Source organism: Drosophila persimilis, unplaced genomic scaffold (assembly GCF_003286085.1).
Source record: "Drosophila persimilis strain 14011-0111.01,24,50 unplaced genomic scaffold, DperRS2 tig00002520-arrow-arrow-pilon, whole genome shotgun sequence".
NCBI lineage: Eukaryota > Metazoa > Arthropoda > Insecta > Diptera > Drosophilidae > Drosophila > Drosophila persimilis.
In genome coordinates this window covers 27,893-42,107 of record NW_020825686.1, presented here as the reverse complement: position 1 = coordinate 42,107, position 14,215 = coordinate 27,893, and the positions used below count along the sequence as shown (strand labels likewise).

The 14,215-nt window shown below is 48.8% G+C and overlaps 2 protein-coding genes across 2 annotated transcripts; both read left to right on the top strand.

The window, feature by feature from the left end:
• The first annotated feature begins 366 nt into the window (after nucleotides 1-366).
• On the top strand, nucleotides 367-2,058 carry LOC6601370. Its single transcript, XM_026994395.1, has one exon. It carries the CDS (start codon nucleotides 367-369, stop codon nucleotides 2,056-2,058), a length of 1,692 nt encoding a protein of 563 aa, XP_026850196.1.
• An 875-nt stretch (nucleotides 2,059-2,933) lies between these two features.
• LOC6601371 lies at nucleotides 2,934-4,598 on the top strand. Its single transcript, XM_002026505.2, has one exon. The coding sequence runs from the start codon at nucleotides 2,934-2,936 to the stop codon at nucleotides 4,596-4,598; it is 1,665 nt and encodes a 554-aa protein (XP_002026541.2).
• Nucleotides 4,599-14,215: the final 9,617 nt, after the last annotated feature.

The following is a 14,215-nucleotide window of genomic DNA, read 5'->3' as shown; positions in this document are numbered from 1 at the left end:
TCTGTGGCCCTTCACTTGTTGTATCTCTCATCGAATGCCACGAAACACTGACATAATTTTCTTAGATCATCGCCCAGTTTAGCGGCCATTTCATGCAATTATTGTAATTCTATTAGCAATATCTCAGCGCCCCTGCCCCTGCCCCTGCCCCGTAGACCATAAAACAATTACCTGGTCGTGGTCGGTGGTCAAGGCGGCAATTTGGTAGATTTTGCGATAAGACCAAATCGTCTATGACTCTGGGGCACGACTTGCACTTGGAACCGCCTTTCAACTATTTGCCGCAGGCGTTGGATAGTTCTTAAAACCGTAAGACCTCCGGCTCTAGGGATACAGTGTCCTTTTGGCGGGCTTCTGGGGTGCAACATGTCTTTGATTTGTTGGCTTTTGCTGCTGCCGGCTGGCGGCCTGGGCGCCTTCAGAGCCTCGGATGTGATCCGGCAGCTGAATGGGGACTTCCGACTGGAGCTGAACATCTATCTGGATTGTGGGGGGCACCTCGACGAGCTGCTGCCCCGCCAGGGGCTGCCCAATCTCCTACTCAACACGGACTCGGCCGAGCCGCTGCCCAGGATATTGGGGCGCTTCAGTGAGCGATCCCTGACGATCGCCTGTGGGGGCGACAATCGAACGCTGTCGGGGATGGGGCAGCTGCTGTGGGGACTGCAGCACCTGCCGGTGCTCTTTGTGCTGTCCTCGCCGCAGGAGTTTCCCTTCGAGTGGGCCCTGGGCCGGGGGCTCCTGCGCGCCCTGGCTCTGAATCGAAGCGACGCGGGACTGTACACGTACCAGCCGTATCCGAGCGTGCGGATACGCCGAGTGGCGAGCGTGGCGGAGTACCACCGCCTGACGCGCCTCCGCGACCTGCAGGGGCAGGCGGTGCACATCAGCGTGGAGACCATGTCGCCGCGCTGCTTCCACTACACGAACCGCCGGGGCCGGACCGTCTACGCGGGCTACATGTACCAGCTGCTGCACGAGTTCATCGCGGCCCACAACGGCACGGAGGTGGCCGTCCTGCCGGCCGTGGATCCCCTGCCCCTGGCCGAGGGCCTGCTGCTCTACCAGCGGGGGGGCATCGACATGGCGCCCAGGATCCTGCACACCCTGGGCTGGGTCTACTTCTATCGCAGCCACGTGCTCTTCAACGTGAACGGCTTCATTATGGTGCCGTGGGCCCGGCCCCTGGCCAAGAGCCTGTACATTGTGCGGCCGTTCGAGGGCTCCGTGTGGGCGGCGCTCATCGGCTGCCTGGTCCTGGCCACCGTCGTCATCCGCTGGATGCGCGACGAGACCAGCAGCCTCAGCGCCACCTTCCTGCAGGTGATGCAGCTGATGCTGCAGCAGTCGATGAGCAGCATGCGCCACTTCACGCAGGGACTGCGGCATGTCCTCGTGTTCCTGGCCCTCTTCACCGTCGGCTTCATACTGAACACCCTGTACCAGGCGCAGCTCTCGAGCTCCCTGACGACGGGCCTGTACATGCGGCAGATCAACAGCTTCGACGATCTCGCCGCCGCCGATCGCAAAATGCTGATGGACGAGTTCGACATCGAGTTCCTGACGAACCTCACCAGATCGAAGGTCATCCAGCCGGCCCTCATCAATATCGCCCTCAAGGCGCCGCTCGACGACGTCTTCTACCATCGCAAGCATCTGAACACCACGTACGTCTACCAGGCCATGGAGGATCGTTTGCACTTCGAGCTCTTTCAGCAGAAGTATCTGCGTGTGCCGCTGTTCAAGACCCTGCCGGAGGTCTTCTACCAGGTGCCCTTCTTTGTGGGCCTGCGGCACGGCCTCCCCTTTGCGGCCCTCTTCAACGACTACCTTCGGGGCATCTTTGAGTCGGGCATATTGCTGAAATGGCAGGGGGACGCCTACCTGGAGGGCATATACAGTGGCGAGATACGCTTCCACACATCCCCGGGGCTGCGCATCCAGGTCTTTGACATGGAGTTCTACCATTGCACATATATCTTGCTCGCTCTCGGATGGCTCACCAGCGCCATTGTGTTTCTGGCTGAGAAATGCCTGCCTCATGCTAGAAATGCTTAGATTTCGGTTGAATTTCGTATCGAATAATGATTCTAAATGTGTATCACTCGTCTATAAGCAGATTTCTTATGGGGATAATCGTTTATTTTCAGTGGAGGTATTTTGTTTTTGGGTGGAAGAAAAAAAAATCAGCACTTTCGAATAAGCGTGAGCATTCCTTCTCCATAGCACGAATCAGCACTTTCCGATGAGCGTGGAAATCCCTTCTCCATAGGACGAATCAGCACTTTCGAATGAGCGTGGATATTCTTTCTCCATAGCACGAATCAGCACTTTCGAATGAGCGTGAGCATTCCTTCTCCATAGCACGAATCAGTACTTTCGAATGAGCGTGGATATTCTTTCTCCATAGCACGAATCAGCACTTTCGAATGAGCGTGAGCATTCCTTCTCCATAGCGCGAATCAGCACTTTCCGATGAGCGTTGAAATCCCTTCTCCATAGCACGAATCAGCACTTTCCGATGAGCGTGGACACTCTTCCTCCGTTTAGCTGATTTTTATCTAGAATAATACTCGGGTACCCCATAATGCTGCCAAAATTGTTGCCCCACAAGGCGGCACGAGTCGAAAAACTGCACTTAAATGAATTAAACCAGAGCTGGGGGGTTTTCGGGGGGGATTTCGATTGGGGTGCGCAGGGATTCGGCTGAAGAGCCCCCTTTGAAGGCCCTAATTCGTAATATTAGCACTTGGCCGGGCAGCAATTGAGGACGCCCGATGACATGCGCTTTTTGTGGCCTGATAAGAGGCAATCATTCGCATTGTGCAACGTGCTAGGAGGCAGTGTCGGCCATGGATTGATGGATTAATGACGGCCCGTGGGGGGCCTATAAAAAGCGGCAGGGCCGTGCGGCTGAGTCCCGAGTCGCCTCAATGGACTTGCTGAGCCTCAACGCGCTGCAGAACCTCGCGCTGCTCTCGACCATCCAGGAGCTGAATGGCCTGTACGGCATGGAGCTGAATGTTTTCCTCGACTTTGGCAACAGATCGGACCTTCTGGCCGCCACCGGGCCGCAGCCTTCGGTGGCGAGTCTTTGGATACGCGATGCGGCAGTGCAATTGGTGCTCGAGGGGAATTACAGCAGTCGCACTCTGACCATCGTTCGACTGGAGGAGGGACAGACACGAGCGACCCTGGAGTACCTGACGGCCTGGCTGTGGCGCTACCAGCATCTGCAGGTGCTCATCGTCCACCCGGGGGCTGGAAAACTGCTCGAAATCTTTGGCTACTGCTGGCGGCAGGGCATGGTGCACATCCTGGTGATGGAGGCGGCATCGGGAAGGCTGTACAGCTTCATGCCGTATCCGAAACTGCGACTGCTGTCCCTGGGCTCTGTGGGGGAGTACTACCGGCGGACCCGGGGCATGCTGTGGGACTTTCACGGCTACAACATCACCACGGGGCTGGCCTACAACGGGGGACCGCGCTGCTTTGGCTTTCGGGACAGCCACAACCGCCTGATCCTGGCCGGCTACATGCTGAACATGGTCCTCGAGTTCGTGAAGCACTTCAACGGCACCAAGCAGCTGATCTACATCACGTCCGTGGACCAGGCCATCGGACTGCTGGCCAATCGCACGATCGACCTCATTCCGTATCTGATGGTGCCTGCCGACGAGTACTACGTCGCCACGAAGGTGCTGTATCTCGAGAACTGTGTGATGATGGTGCCCTCCTCCAGGCCGCTGGCCACGTTCCTCTATTTGGTGCGGCCCTTCACGTGGGGCACGTGGCTCGCATGGCTACTGGTGCTGGTCTACTGCTCGGGGGCCCTGCTGGTGCTGTCCCGGGGGCGCCTCAATGCGAGCGCCGCCTTCCTGGAGGCCCTCTGCCTGGCCCTGTTCCTGGGCGGCGCCCGGGGCCCAGGCTCGCCCCGCGACGTACTGATCTTTGTCCTGCTGACAGCCGGCGGCTTCGTGCTGACCAATCTGTACCTGGCCCAGCTGTCGACGAGCCTGGCGGCCCGGCTCTACGAGCGGGAGATCGACACGGTGGACGACCTGCCCGGCACCGATCTCAAGTGGTACATGATCGCCTACGATGCCGCCCTGGTGCGCAGCCAGTTCGCCAATCGTCCGGCCGTGATCCGGCGCATTCTGGTCGGCTCCAATGAGAAGACGGACGATCTGCGGCGCGAGCTGAACACCTGCTGCGTCCATTCCGGCTACGAGGATCGCATCGACTTTATTCTGTACCAGCAGAAGCTCTTGCGCTTTCCCATATTCCGCAAACTGCCGGAGATCCTGTACCAGCAGCCCCACCAGATACCCTCGTCCTTCGGTCGTCCCTATCTGCGGCTCTTCAACGACTTTACGCTCCGGATATTCGAGAGCGGCATCCAGCAGAAGATGAAGTGGGACTCGTACCGCCACGGCGTCCAGAGCGGCCAGATACAGTTCGGTTTCAGGGATCGCTACATGGAGGTGCGTTCGAACGACGTCGAGTATTACTATGTGATTGGGGGCCTCTGGTTGGGCGGCCTGATCCTCGCCACCGTCTCGTTTCTCTGCGAATTCTATCTCCTGAATAAAGTGTGAATGGCAAATGAAATATTTCCCTGTCACCTGCTGGAGTCTCGGCTCTACTGGGGCGCGCGGGGGACTATGGTTACGCCCCCCTTGCAGCCTCATTTGCATGGCCGCTGGCCGCTGGCCGCCTGCCTCTGAAGGTGTCTTCGATTATTGGCAAACATTAATTATTTGCGCGCCGTTTGTACGCCTCCTTCTCCTTGGGTTTTCCATTGGTTTTGTGAAAGGCCTGGGCTAGTAGTTCAAATGTTTATTTTTCTACCGCTGCCGCTGCTGTGGTGTATCTTTGATTGCTGGCTGCAGCCAGACTGCAATTTTTGCGCAATGAATGTGAGACGAGGTACGGTCAGGTCGTAGTCTCTCTCTCTCTCTCTCGCTCTGGCTCTCTTCGAGCCTGGCTTATTTATTTTTGGCCAAAATTGCACATTTTCCCATGCTGCTGTTGCCTGTTGCCTGCTGCCTCTCGTTGTTGCTGCCGTTGTCGCGTCTAATCAAGGAGCGGAGTTAAGAGTCGCCCCTTGGTTGCCATTTAGCCCGAAGCGGCGGCTGCCTGCCTGCCTGCCTGCCTGCCTGCCCCAGCCAAAACGATGAATATTGATTTAATTGAAAGTCATTGAGAGGCGCGCACGTACTTCATAGACACGAGGCGCTGCCTCTCGATACTCTATCTGTGGCAAGAGGAGTCGAGTCTGCCACTTGTGTCGCGTGGGTGGGGGGGGGTAGAGCCAGCTTTTTGTTGCTTCGGAAAGTGTATTTGTTGCTTCGTTTCCTGCCGTTGCTGTTGTCGTGGCGTGGCAGCTTGTGCCCTCCCACATGCCACACAGGCACACAGGCACACATGGGGCAAGAACCGACGCCCCAGCTAAAGTTTGCCGCCGCTGCCGCTGCCGCTGGCACATTGACACAGTTTTCCGTTTGGCAGATGTGCCCTCCCCCCCCTCCAGCCCCCCCCACCGCTCCTCTGTGTATTGGAATTTTTGTCGACTTGTTTGCCGCGCTGGCGATGCTGCCAAATGTCAAAAGGTTAATACGTGAATTAACAGCAAATTTCTTTGACTTGTGTGCGACTGCATGCCCGCCACCAGGGGGGTGGGGGGGGGGCCTTTTTTCGGGGGCCTTTTTGTTGCTGTTTCTTGTTCGTGCAGCTGCTGGCGCTTTCATTGGAATGCGGGCGTTGCTATGTTTGTTGATTCTCCTCCTTGGTTTTTGGGTCCATCCGCTCGCCGCTTTCTTCTTTCTCCGCATTGGGGCTTTGTCTCTCTCTCTCTCTCTCTCTCTCTCTCTGCCACAGATATGGAAAATGGCTTTTTGTTCATAGTTTTCTTCCCCAATAAATCAATGGGGAATCTCTCTCTCTCTCTCTCTCTCTCTGGGGGCGAATTCCTTGCATTTTCCCAGGGCCCAAAGCCCACGATAAAACAACGAAGCTCTTAAGTATGTTGTAAACTTTCCCATTACTTGCAGTGGGGGGCGGGGGGGAAAACACTCCATTATTTTCTTCGATATAAAATCAGTTTAAAACAGACAAATATTTAGAGTGAATTTTTTAATGGAGTTTTCCATTTATTTCAAGCTCCTAAAATTCTTTTGATATTCCCCCCCCCCCCAAAATGCATTTTCCTTAAAGCATAATTTTATTTTAAAATTTAAAATTAAAAACTTTAATTGGCATGCAATTATTATGGATTTGCTTCCTTTTATATAAAAAAAATAACAATTTAAATCGTTTAAAAAATTGTACAAAATAGTACAAAAAAGTCATGCTTCAAAAAATTAGCCAATCTTCTAGTAAATTCATTAATTTATCGAAAAAAATTGATTTTTTTTTCCTGAAAATCGCGAATTGTTGCTGTGCCAACACATAAGGACGGCACTGTATATCGAATTTGCTGCAATTTTATATTGTGGCTTTTTATATTATATTTAATATTATTTTAAATATTTCTTGATTTTTTAAATTATTATATTATATTTTATTATATTAAATATTTATTAAATTTAATAATTATTTAATTATATTAAATATTTATAAAATTTAATAATTATTTTATTATATTTATATTACATGATATTCATATTTTATTTGGTTTTTGTATTCTATAAAATATTCTTAACATTTTACACTTATATTATATTTGTATGGATATTTATATATTTTATCATTTTTTATATTCTATATTATATTATTTATATATTATTATTTTATTTTTTATATTTATGTTATATTATGTTGTATATTATCTTTATTTACATTATATTTATTTATTTATTTTTCTTTTTTTTTTTAAATTTCCTTTAGTTTTTATGGGTTTTCACCCAAGAATCCATGGCGTGTGCTTTTTCTCCTCCTTTTAGCTTTTCATTTGCACTCCTTGCACTTTCCTCCCTGCGAATCCTGCCGTTCCCCTTCTCCATATCGCCATGAAAGCTCCCCAAAGCTTAAAGGTCCCTGTTCTGGGATGAACTTTTGCGTGAAAGCTTCTCCCTTAGGTGTCCTTGCTGCTTAGCGAAGACCACAACCATTTGGCGCCCTGCGAGAAATATCCTTGCCCTGCTTATGTTCCTGGCCGGCAGATGGCGTCACTTCCAGCACGGAAAACACATTTTCAATTATTTATAAAATTCCAGGCCAAACGCTCGATTGAGCGCCCCACAAGCAGCCCCCCAACAGAGGGGGGGGGGGGGGGGGTATGCAAATTTTGTGCGCCACAGCGGCGGCAAGTGCATAATTTTTATTATTATTATTATTATTATTATTTTCCATGTGGCTGTGGCGCTACAGAAGTGCCTCTTGCCGCGTCTGGTGGCAGCCAGCTCCAGCGATAGATAGATAGATACAATTCATTAAGCGATCGTTCGCTCACAGCCCCAGCGATTAGATCGCTCGCAAAAAGGCACACAAAAAGCGGCTTTCTGGCGTATCTTTTATCAGTATCGGTATTATATTTAGTTGAATGGACCACAGACAATTTATTGGCATTTTGCTGTGTAAATTATGTTATTTGAATGGGAAAATCATTTTTCCTTTTATTGCCACACACTCGAGAAAAGAGCACAGCCACAGAAAAGTATCTTATGGCCTGACTTTATCTGTATCTTGTGTGTGAAAAGTGGCTCAATCGCGATAGAGCGCCAGCTAACCCCCCCTCCCCCTTGCCACTTGCCGCTTGCCGCTTGCCACTTGCCTCTTTCCATTTTAATTGATTCTTAATGGAAAATATTTCCTTATCATGATTGCAAATTTATGAAAATGTTAATTACAAATCGACACAGATACAGAGCCACAGAATCGCAACATGTTTTAGCCGTAATTCAAGTCCAATTTTCGTTGCGAAAACTGTCAAAGACAGCGGGGGGTGCGGGGGGGGAGTAGCAATTACAACACACACATTCGATAGGGAATCCGGACCGTCCTATGGCCTACGTTCTACAATGTTTTCCAACGAGGAGTATCTCCGTTTTGAGGGCCACTCGAAGGCTTTTGAGACTCTTTTTTTTATGGATTTTGGGGTAGGTTGTGCCGTTAAGCCAGAGTCCAACCCAAGCTGCCCACGACCCTCCAGATCTATGGGAATTTGTTTACAGTCTGTAGGGAATTTTCAAAGATCTGCTTTTGATGGATCGAGATTTTACGATCTGTATCTTTTCCCCTATTTAACGATCAATAAACGCTGACTGCCCTGATAGAAACGATTCTATAGATATTTATGCCCCGGATCCGAACTGATCTAATTTCTCTGCCCCCCCCCAAAGAGAGGGGGGGGGGGGGATATCTTTTACGATCGTTTTTGGCCCGCCATCTGTTGGCGGCACTTGCCCAACAAAATTTAATAACATCATTTGAATGCACTTTGCCTGGGAGTGGAACGCCGCGACTCGCATGGCTTTATTTCTCGCTGCCTAATAGCCGTCCCATGTGGGCAAACATTTAAATTCCCATCTGTCCCAGGGTCCATGCATATTTGCCGCTGCTTTGACGCCATTGTTGCATGCAACGCGGCTGGTGGCTGGGGCGTCAGTAGTCGACAAAATGAAATTTCATATTTTTTCATAATTTTTTTTTGCCGTTACAACTCTGTCGGGGATTGTGGGACAGGGAAATGGGAAATGGGTTCTCGGACTGAGACTTCATTTAATGTACACACCCCCACATCCCCCACCCCACCCCCTGGAGGCGTAGACAGAGTCGCATTTAGCAATTGCAGAAACCAGAAAGAGAGAGAGGGAGAGAGAGCACCGAAACCATGGCCAAAAGCAAATGTCGGGCTGTCTGACGGGAGGGGGGAGGGCGCATCCTTTTCGCGGCTGTACTGAAATCCTTTTTGTGTCTGGGCCGCGTCGCTTCTCATTTTCGCCAGGCGTTAATATTAAAATGCATGTAAAAATGCAGGACTCGAAGGAGGAGCGAGGAGCGAGGAGCGAGGACTCCAGCCGAAGGAGACAGTGCCTGAGCCGTCGTTGGTGATTGTTTGCAATATAAGAAATTATGATACGTTTAATTACCAAGTGGAGAGGAGCCCCTGGCCCCCACCCCCCCACTGAGGGTTGCTGGTGGTGGTGGCACGTGGTGTTCATTAACATCTGCTGTCAGCACATTTGGCGGGGCAGCACTTGGCGGCGTTTGCCTCATGCCACCACGGCTGGTGGCTGCTGGCTGGTGGCTGCTGCCTGCTGCCTGCATTTCCCCAAAGCGCGAGCCCGCGTCTCCACAATTTGCACCTTTTTAATTAACGTGATTGCAGTCGCACCTCCTTGCCCCTACCCCCCCGTTTCGCCTTTATTTTGCCACATGCAAACGCGTTGATCTATGCTCTACGTGCCCCATCCCATGCCGTCCCAAGGGGCAGGTTTCTTCTCATCAGCAGCCACGACGGAGGCTGCCTTCTGCCTTCTGCCTTCTGTCTCAAGTGTGCACTTGCACAAAAAGCATGGAAAAATTCCTTCTAAACTTGGAACACACTCTCTCCCGCTCTCTCCGTGACGTGGCTTTGTCTTTCTGCATAAAGCGAAAGTTGTTGTTGTTGTTGTTGTTGGGTTTTTCGGAGTTTTCCAGCATCATCTTCCAGCTCAATGATGTCACACAATGTCACGTGCTGATTTGTGCTCCTGCTGCTGCTGCCCCCACCCCCTTAGTGGGGGGAGAGGAAGGGGGAGGGGAGCCGCCGCGACAGGTTCATGTGAGCGCCATGGAAATCTCGCTCTTTCTGAGTACTCGACATTTATGCACTTCAGCGCGCACAGAGGTGGGTTCTAAGGGTAGCAGGAGGTGGGGGAAGGGGGGAAGGGGGGGAGGGGGTGTTCCTGCCAAGAACAACGTCTGGTAGAACTTTAAGCCACGGGAAATGCAATTTATGGGGAAAAGCAGTCAAATCCATTAAAAATTAAAATTAAAAATAAAATAAAACTAATAAAAAATAATGCAATTTTTTCAAATTGATTTCTTTATTAAAATTAAAATAATATTAATACAAAATAACTACGTTTTATAAATTGGTTTATTCAGTAAAACTAAAAATAAAAAATAAAATTAATAACAAATAATGGAATTTTATAAATTGGTTTATTCAGTAAAACTAATGATAAAAATAAAATTAATAACAAATAGAGGATTTTTATAAATTGGTTTATTTATTTAATATACAAAAAAAAATTAATCAAAAGTATTTAAATTTTGTTTATCCATTTATGCATTTAAATACAAAATTAAAATTAAATTAATAAAAACAAATTCATTTTATAAATCGATACATATAAAAAACTATTTAAAAAAAATACATTTTTAAATACTTAATCTGATAATTAATAATCGCATAATAAATAATAAGTACAAAATATATTAAAATAAAAATATAAATGTATGTCCACTGGAAGCGTATAAAGAGGGCATACCCTATATGAGAGATGATATCCCATGCTATAATTTGTAGGCCAAGGGTTTCCCCGAAAAACTTTAATTCAATCTTTATTCCGTTTTTTAAATTTATTTTTTTTTGTTTTATTTACTTTTAGAAACTAGTTTTGCGTAAACTATGGTCTAATATTAATGATTATTTATTATTGATTTATTTTTATTATTATTTGTTGTATTTATATTTTATTATATTTATTATTTATTTTATTTATTTATTTATTCTTTTTTTTTATCTTAAGAGTTTAATGTTTAAGTTTATATGGGCATAAATTTGACTGAGATAATATTTGACATTTTTTTTATATATTTGATATTCGATGAGTCTACGTGGGATTCGAGGGCGCTGTAATCCTCTAGCTGCATCGTTTTGGATGATTGAACAGCCCATCAGTGTATCATTGTATCGACTGCTGTGATTTTGGGACTGAGGAGATCTTTTTCAAGCACCATCGCCCCTGGAGCCTTCGCTTGCCATGACTCTTCGCTGCACATGCGAAAAATCTCTAAAGACGACTAAATTGTTGGACATTTAATATTATTTATATATTTATTGAGCTGAACAAACCATTCACCAAACCATCTCATAAAAAAAGCAATGAATTCTTTGGTCTTTGGTTTCTTGAGGTGGATTCCCTTGAATATTCGGTGTCTAGCATTAGCATAAAGTATCTTTGAGTGATTTATGAGATATGTAGAGCCTTAGTTCTTCTTGTCAAAGTGCTGTATCGACGGACTGTCTGCTCATCCAACCGACAGCCAGCCAGCCAGCCAGCCAGCCAGCCAGCCCAAAAGCCAAAGCCAAAGCCGGAGCCATAGGATTCTTTTATTTTGCAGCAATATTTCCGTGTCGTGTGAACCCTTTGGTGAACCCTTTCACACTTCTGTCTCTCTGTGTCTCTGTCTCTCTTTCTCTCTGCCGCTGGAGCACTCAAAACAATTTATAATTTCAACGCCTTGAGATAACAAATAGCCCCAGTGGTGTGCACGATTCGACAATTAATCAAATGCCGCGTCGCGTAGCGTCGCGTCGCGTCTCGAGCGTTGCTCGTGTTACTTTTTCGGCATAATTACGGTTAAAATGCTGCACGGAAAATACGAACACTCGTAGTTGCAGGCACCCCGAGCAGAGACCAGACCAGAGACCAGACCAGGCCAAAAGATAGACAGTTAAAAATGACAGCATGGCCAACAAACGAACCGAAGCCAAATGACAAAACCCCAAAAAGCTGCAAGCGGCAGCGGCAGCGGCAGCGGCAGCAAGCGTTTGAGCCACACACAAAAAAAAACAACAACAAAAACAAAAACAAAAACATGGCCCGATGATCGATTAGCCGATGCAGTCGCTCAGTCTCCGTCTGCGTCTCCAGAGCCCGGGAGTCGGACGGGCGTCGAGTCATGCAAAACAATTGCGGCCACAAATATTGGGACAGCGCCAAATATTGGCCATGGCTATGGCTATTTCTATTTCTATTTCTTTTGGCATAATTTGGCAATTGAATTGATTCGGTTTTGTGCATTTGTGTCTGTCTGGCCAAGCCCTAGAGCCACATTTGGTTACGCTCACGTTCGCGGCAGGCAGAAGGAAACCCCCTCCCCCCCGGTCCGAAAACCCAATCGAAAGAGCGCTTTTTGGGATCGGGAAAAGGGTTTGGCTGGCTGTGTGATATTTCATGTTCGCCGACGCCGCCGCCGACGCCGCCAACGCCGAAACGCTTTCTGCTGCTGCTGCCGCTGCCGCTGCCGCTGCTGCCGTGCATTGATTGATTGGGTGGATAGTGTGGGAGGTGGACTGGTGCCAGTGGTGCGGGGGTGCGCATTTAGCTCCTCTCTGCCCAAGCTCAGGCCCAGGCCCAGGCAAATGCTGTGTGCATGTTAGAAAGGGATAGAGCAATAGGCTTATCTCTTGACTTTCTCGATCGTGTGAGTGCACGTCGTTTCACGCACGAGCTTCGCTTCGCTGTCGTCTCAGCTTCGCTCTTCGTACGGACTTCGCTCCTCGTCGGAGCCGCGCTGTTCGTCGCAGCAGAGCTCGTCGTCTGCGCCTCGTTCGTCGTCTCATCTTCGCTGTTCTCACAAATGCACACACGATTGCAATTTACTTCTATTCTTCATTTTATTGCCCTCTCGCTCGGCAAGAAGAAAAACAATGCCTGGCTCTCGCTCTCTGAATTAAAGCACAGAATGCGAACGGGAAGGGAACGGTAAGGCATCGCGATGGGAACGGGTAGGGAAAGGGATGGGAATGAAAAGGGATCGGTTAGGGAACGGGAAGGGAATGAAAAGGGAACGGTTAGGGAACGGTTAGGGAACGGTTAGAGAACGGTTAGGGAACGGTTAGGGAACGGTTAGAGAACGGTCAGGGCTCGGAAAGGGAATGCGATGGGAACAGTAAGGGATCGGTAAGAGAACGGTCTGGGATCAGGAAGGGAATCAAAAGAGAACGGTTAGAGATCGATTAGGGAACGGTCGGGGATTGGGAAGGGATCGCTCAGGGAACGGTTACGGAATTGTGTGGCAGCAACAGTAGAAACCAATAAATAAAAATCAGACACCCATTAGGCCATCCAAAAAAAACCCCGATTCCACCCAAACGAGTATCTACTGTATGGCAAGGCATTTCTACAACTTTTTCAATGATCCCAACAGCCGACAGGACTCCAGATACAAAATCGATACCTTGTCCCCCCCCCCCCCCCCCCTCCATCTCCCCCGCGAGCTCGAAAATGATTATTGTATTGATAAAATTTCCATGATAAAAAAAAAGAAGAAAAATCTGTCGCTTTAAGCACAGAAAACATTGAATTGTTCTACGTTATTGTTCGTGGCGATTCAGAGAGCCGTGGGGACTCCACACAATTCACGTTCCATGTGCAATTTTTGCATACTTCAGCAAACGCGTCATATTTTCGAGTGGTTTCGCTAACATGCAAAGGACACTTGAGGGCCCGGGCACACAAGTGGATCCTTAAAGAGCATTTCTTCTGCTGCCTGCCGCTGCCTGCTGCCACTGGCAGGGGCTTCAGAGTGTAGCTACATTCTGAATGGGCCTGATGAGGAGCAGTGGCTGTGGCAGTGGCTGTGGCAGCATCAGGATGAGTATGAGAATGACGATGACGATGACGATGATGATGATGGATGTGACTGCTGAAACAGCAAATGTTGCAAACGGGTGGATGATGCTTGCCAACAAATCAATGCAAATGCTGATCAAATGTTTGCGACATTGAGAGCAAACTATGCCACAGCCAACGGGAGGGGGGGGATGGGGTGGGGGGTACACATTTAATGCATTAATCGGCCCCCTTGTGAGGCTTTAAGTGCCCGCAACAATCTCGGTGGCTGAATAAAACAACAAAATATGCAGATGGTGGCCCAATGGCCCAATGTCCCAATGGATATCCCCTCCAATCTGTCCAATTGTGCAAACTGCAAACAATGCTTGTTGCCATTTCCGTTTCCTGTACACACACACACACACACGCACACACAGAGCCACAAATCGAGTGGACAGCCGCACATCCTGTGCATAATGCGAATATCATTTACAGTGCCAATCACGACCGACAGACCCAACGAACGAACGGCTCCACGACTAGAAAAGGATCGACCACTCTTTGAATACCCTCACAGGAGCCCTTGCCCGCCAAGGATTGCCCGTTAAGGACCCCGCCTGAAAGGGTATCTGGCCGGCGACCCTCCTGCCGCAGGCAAAAGC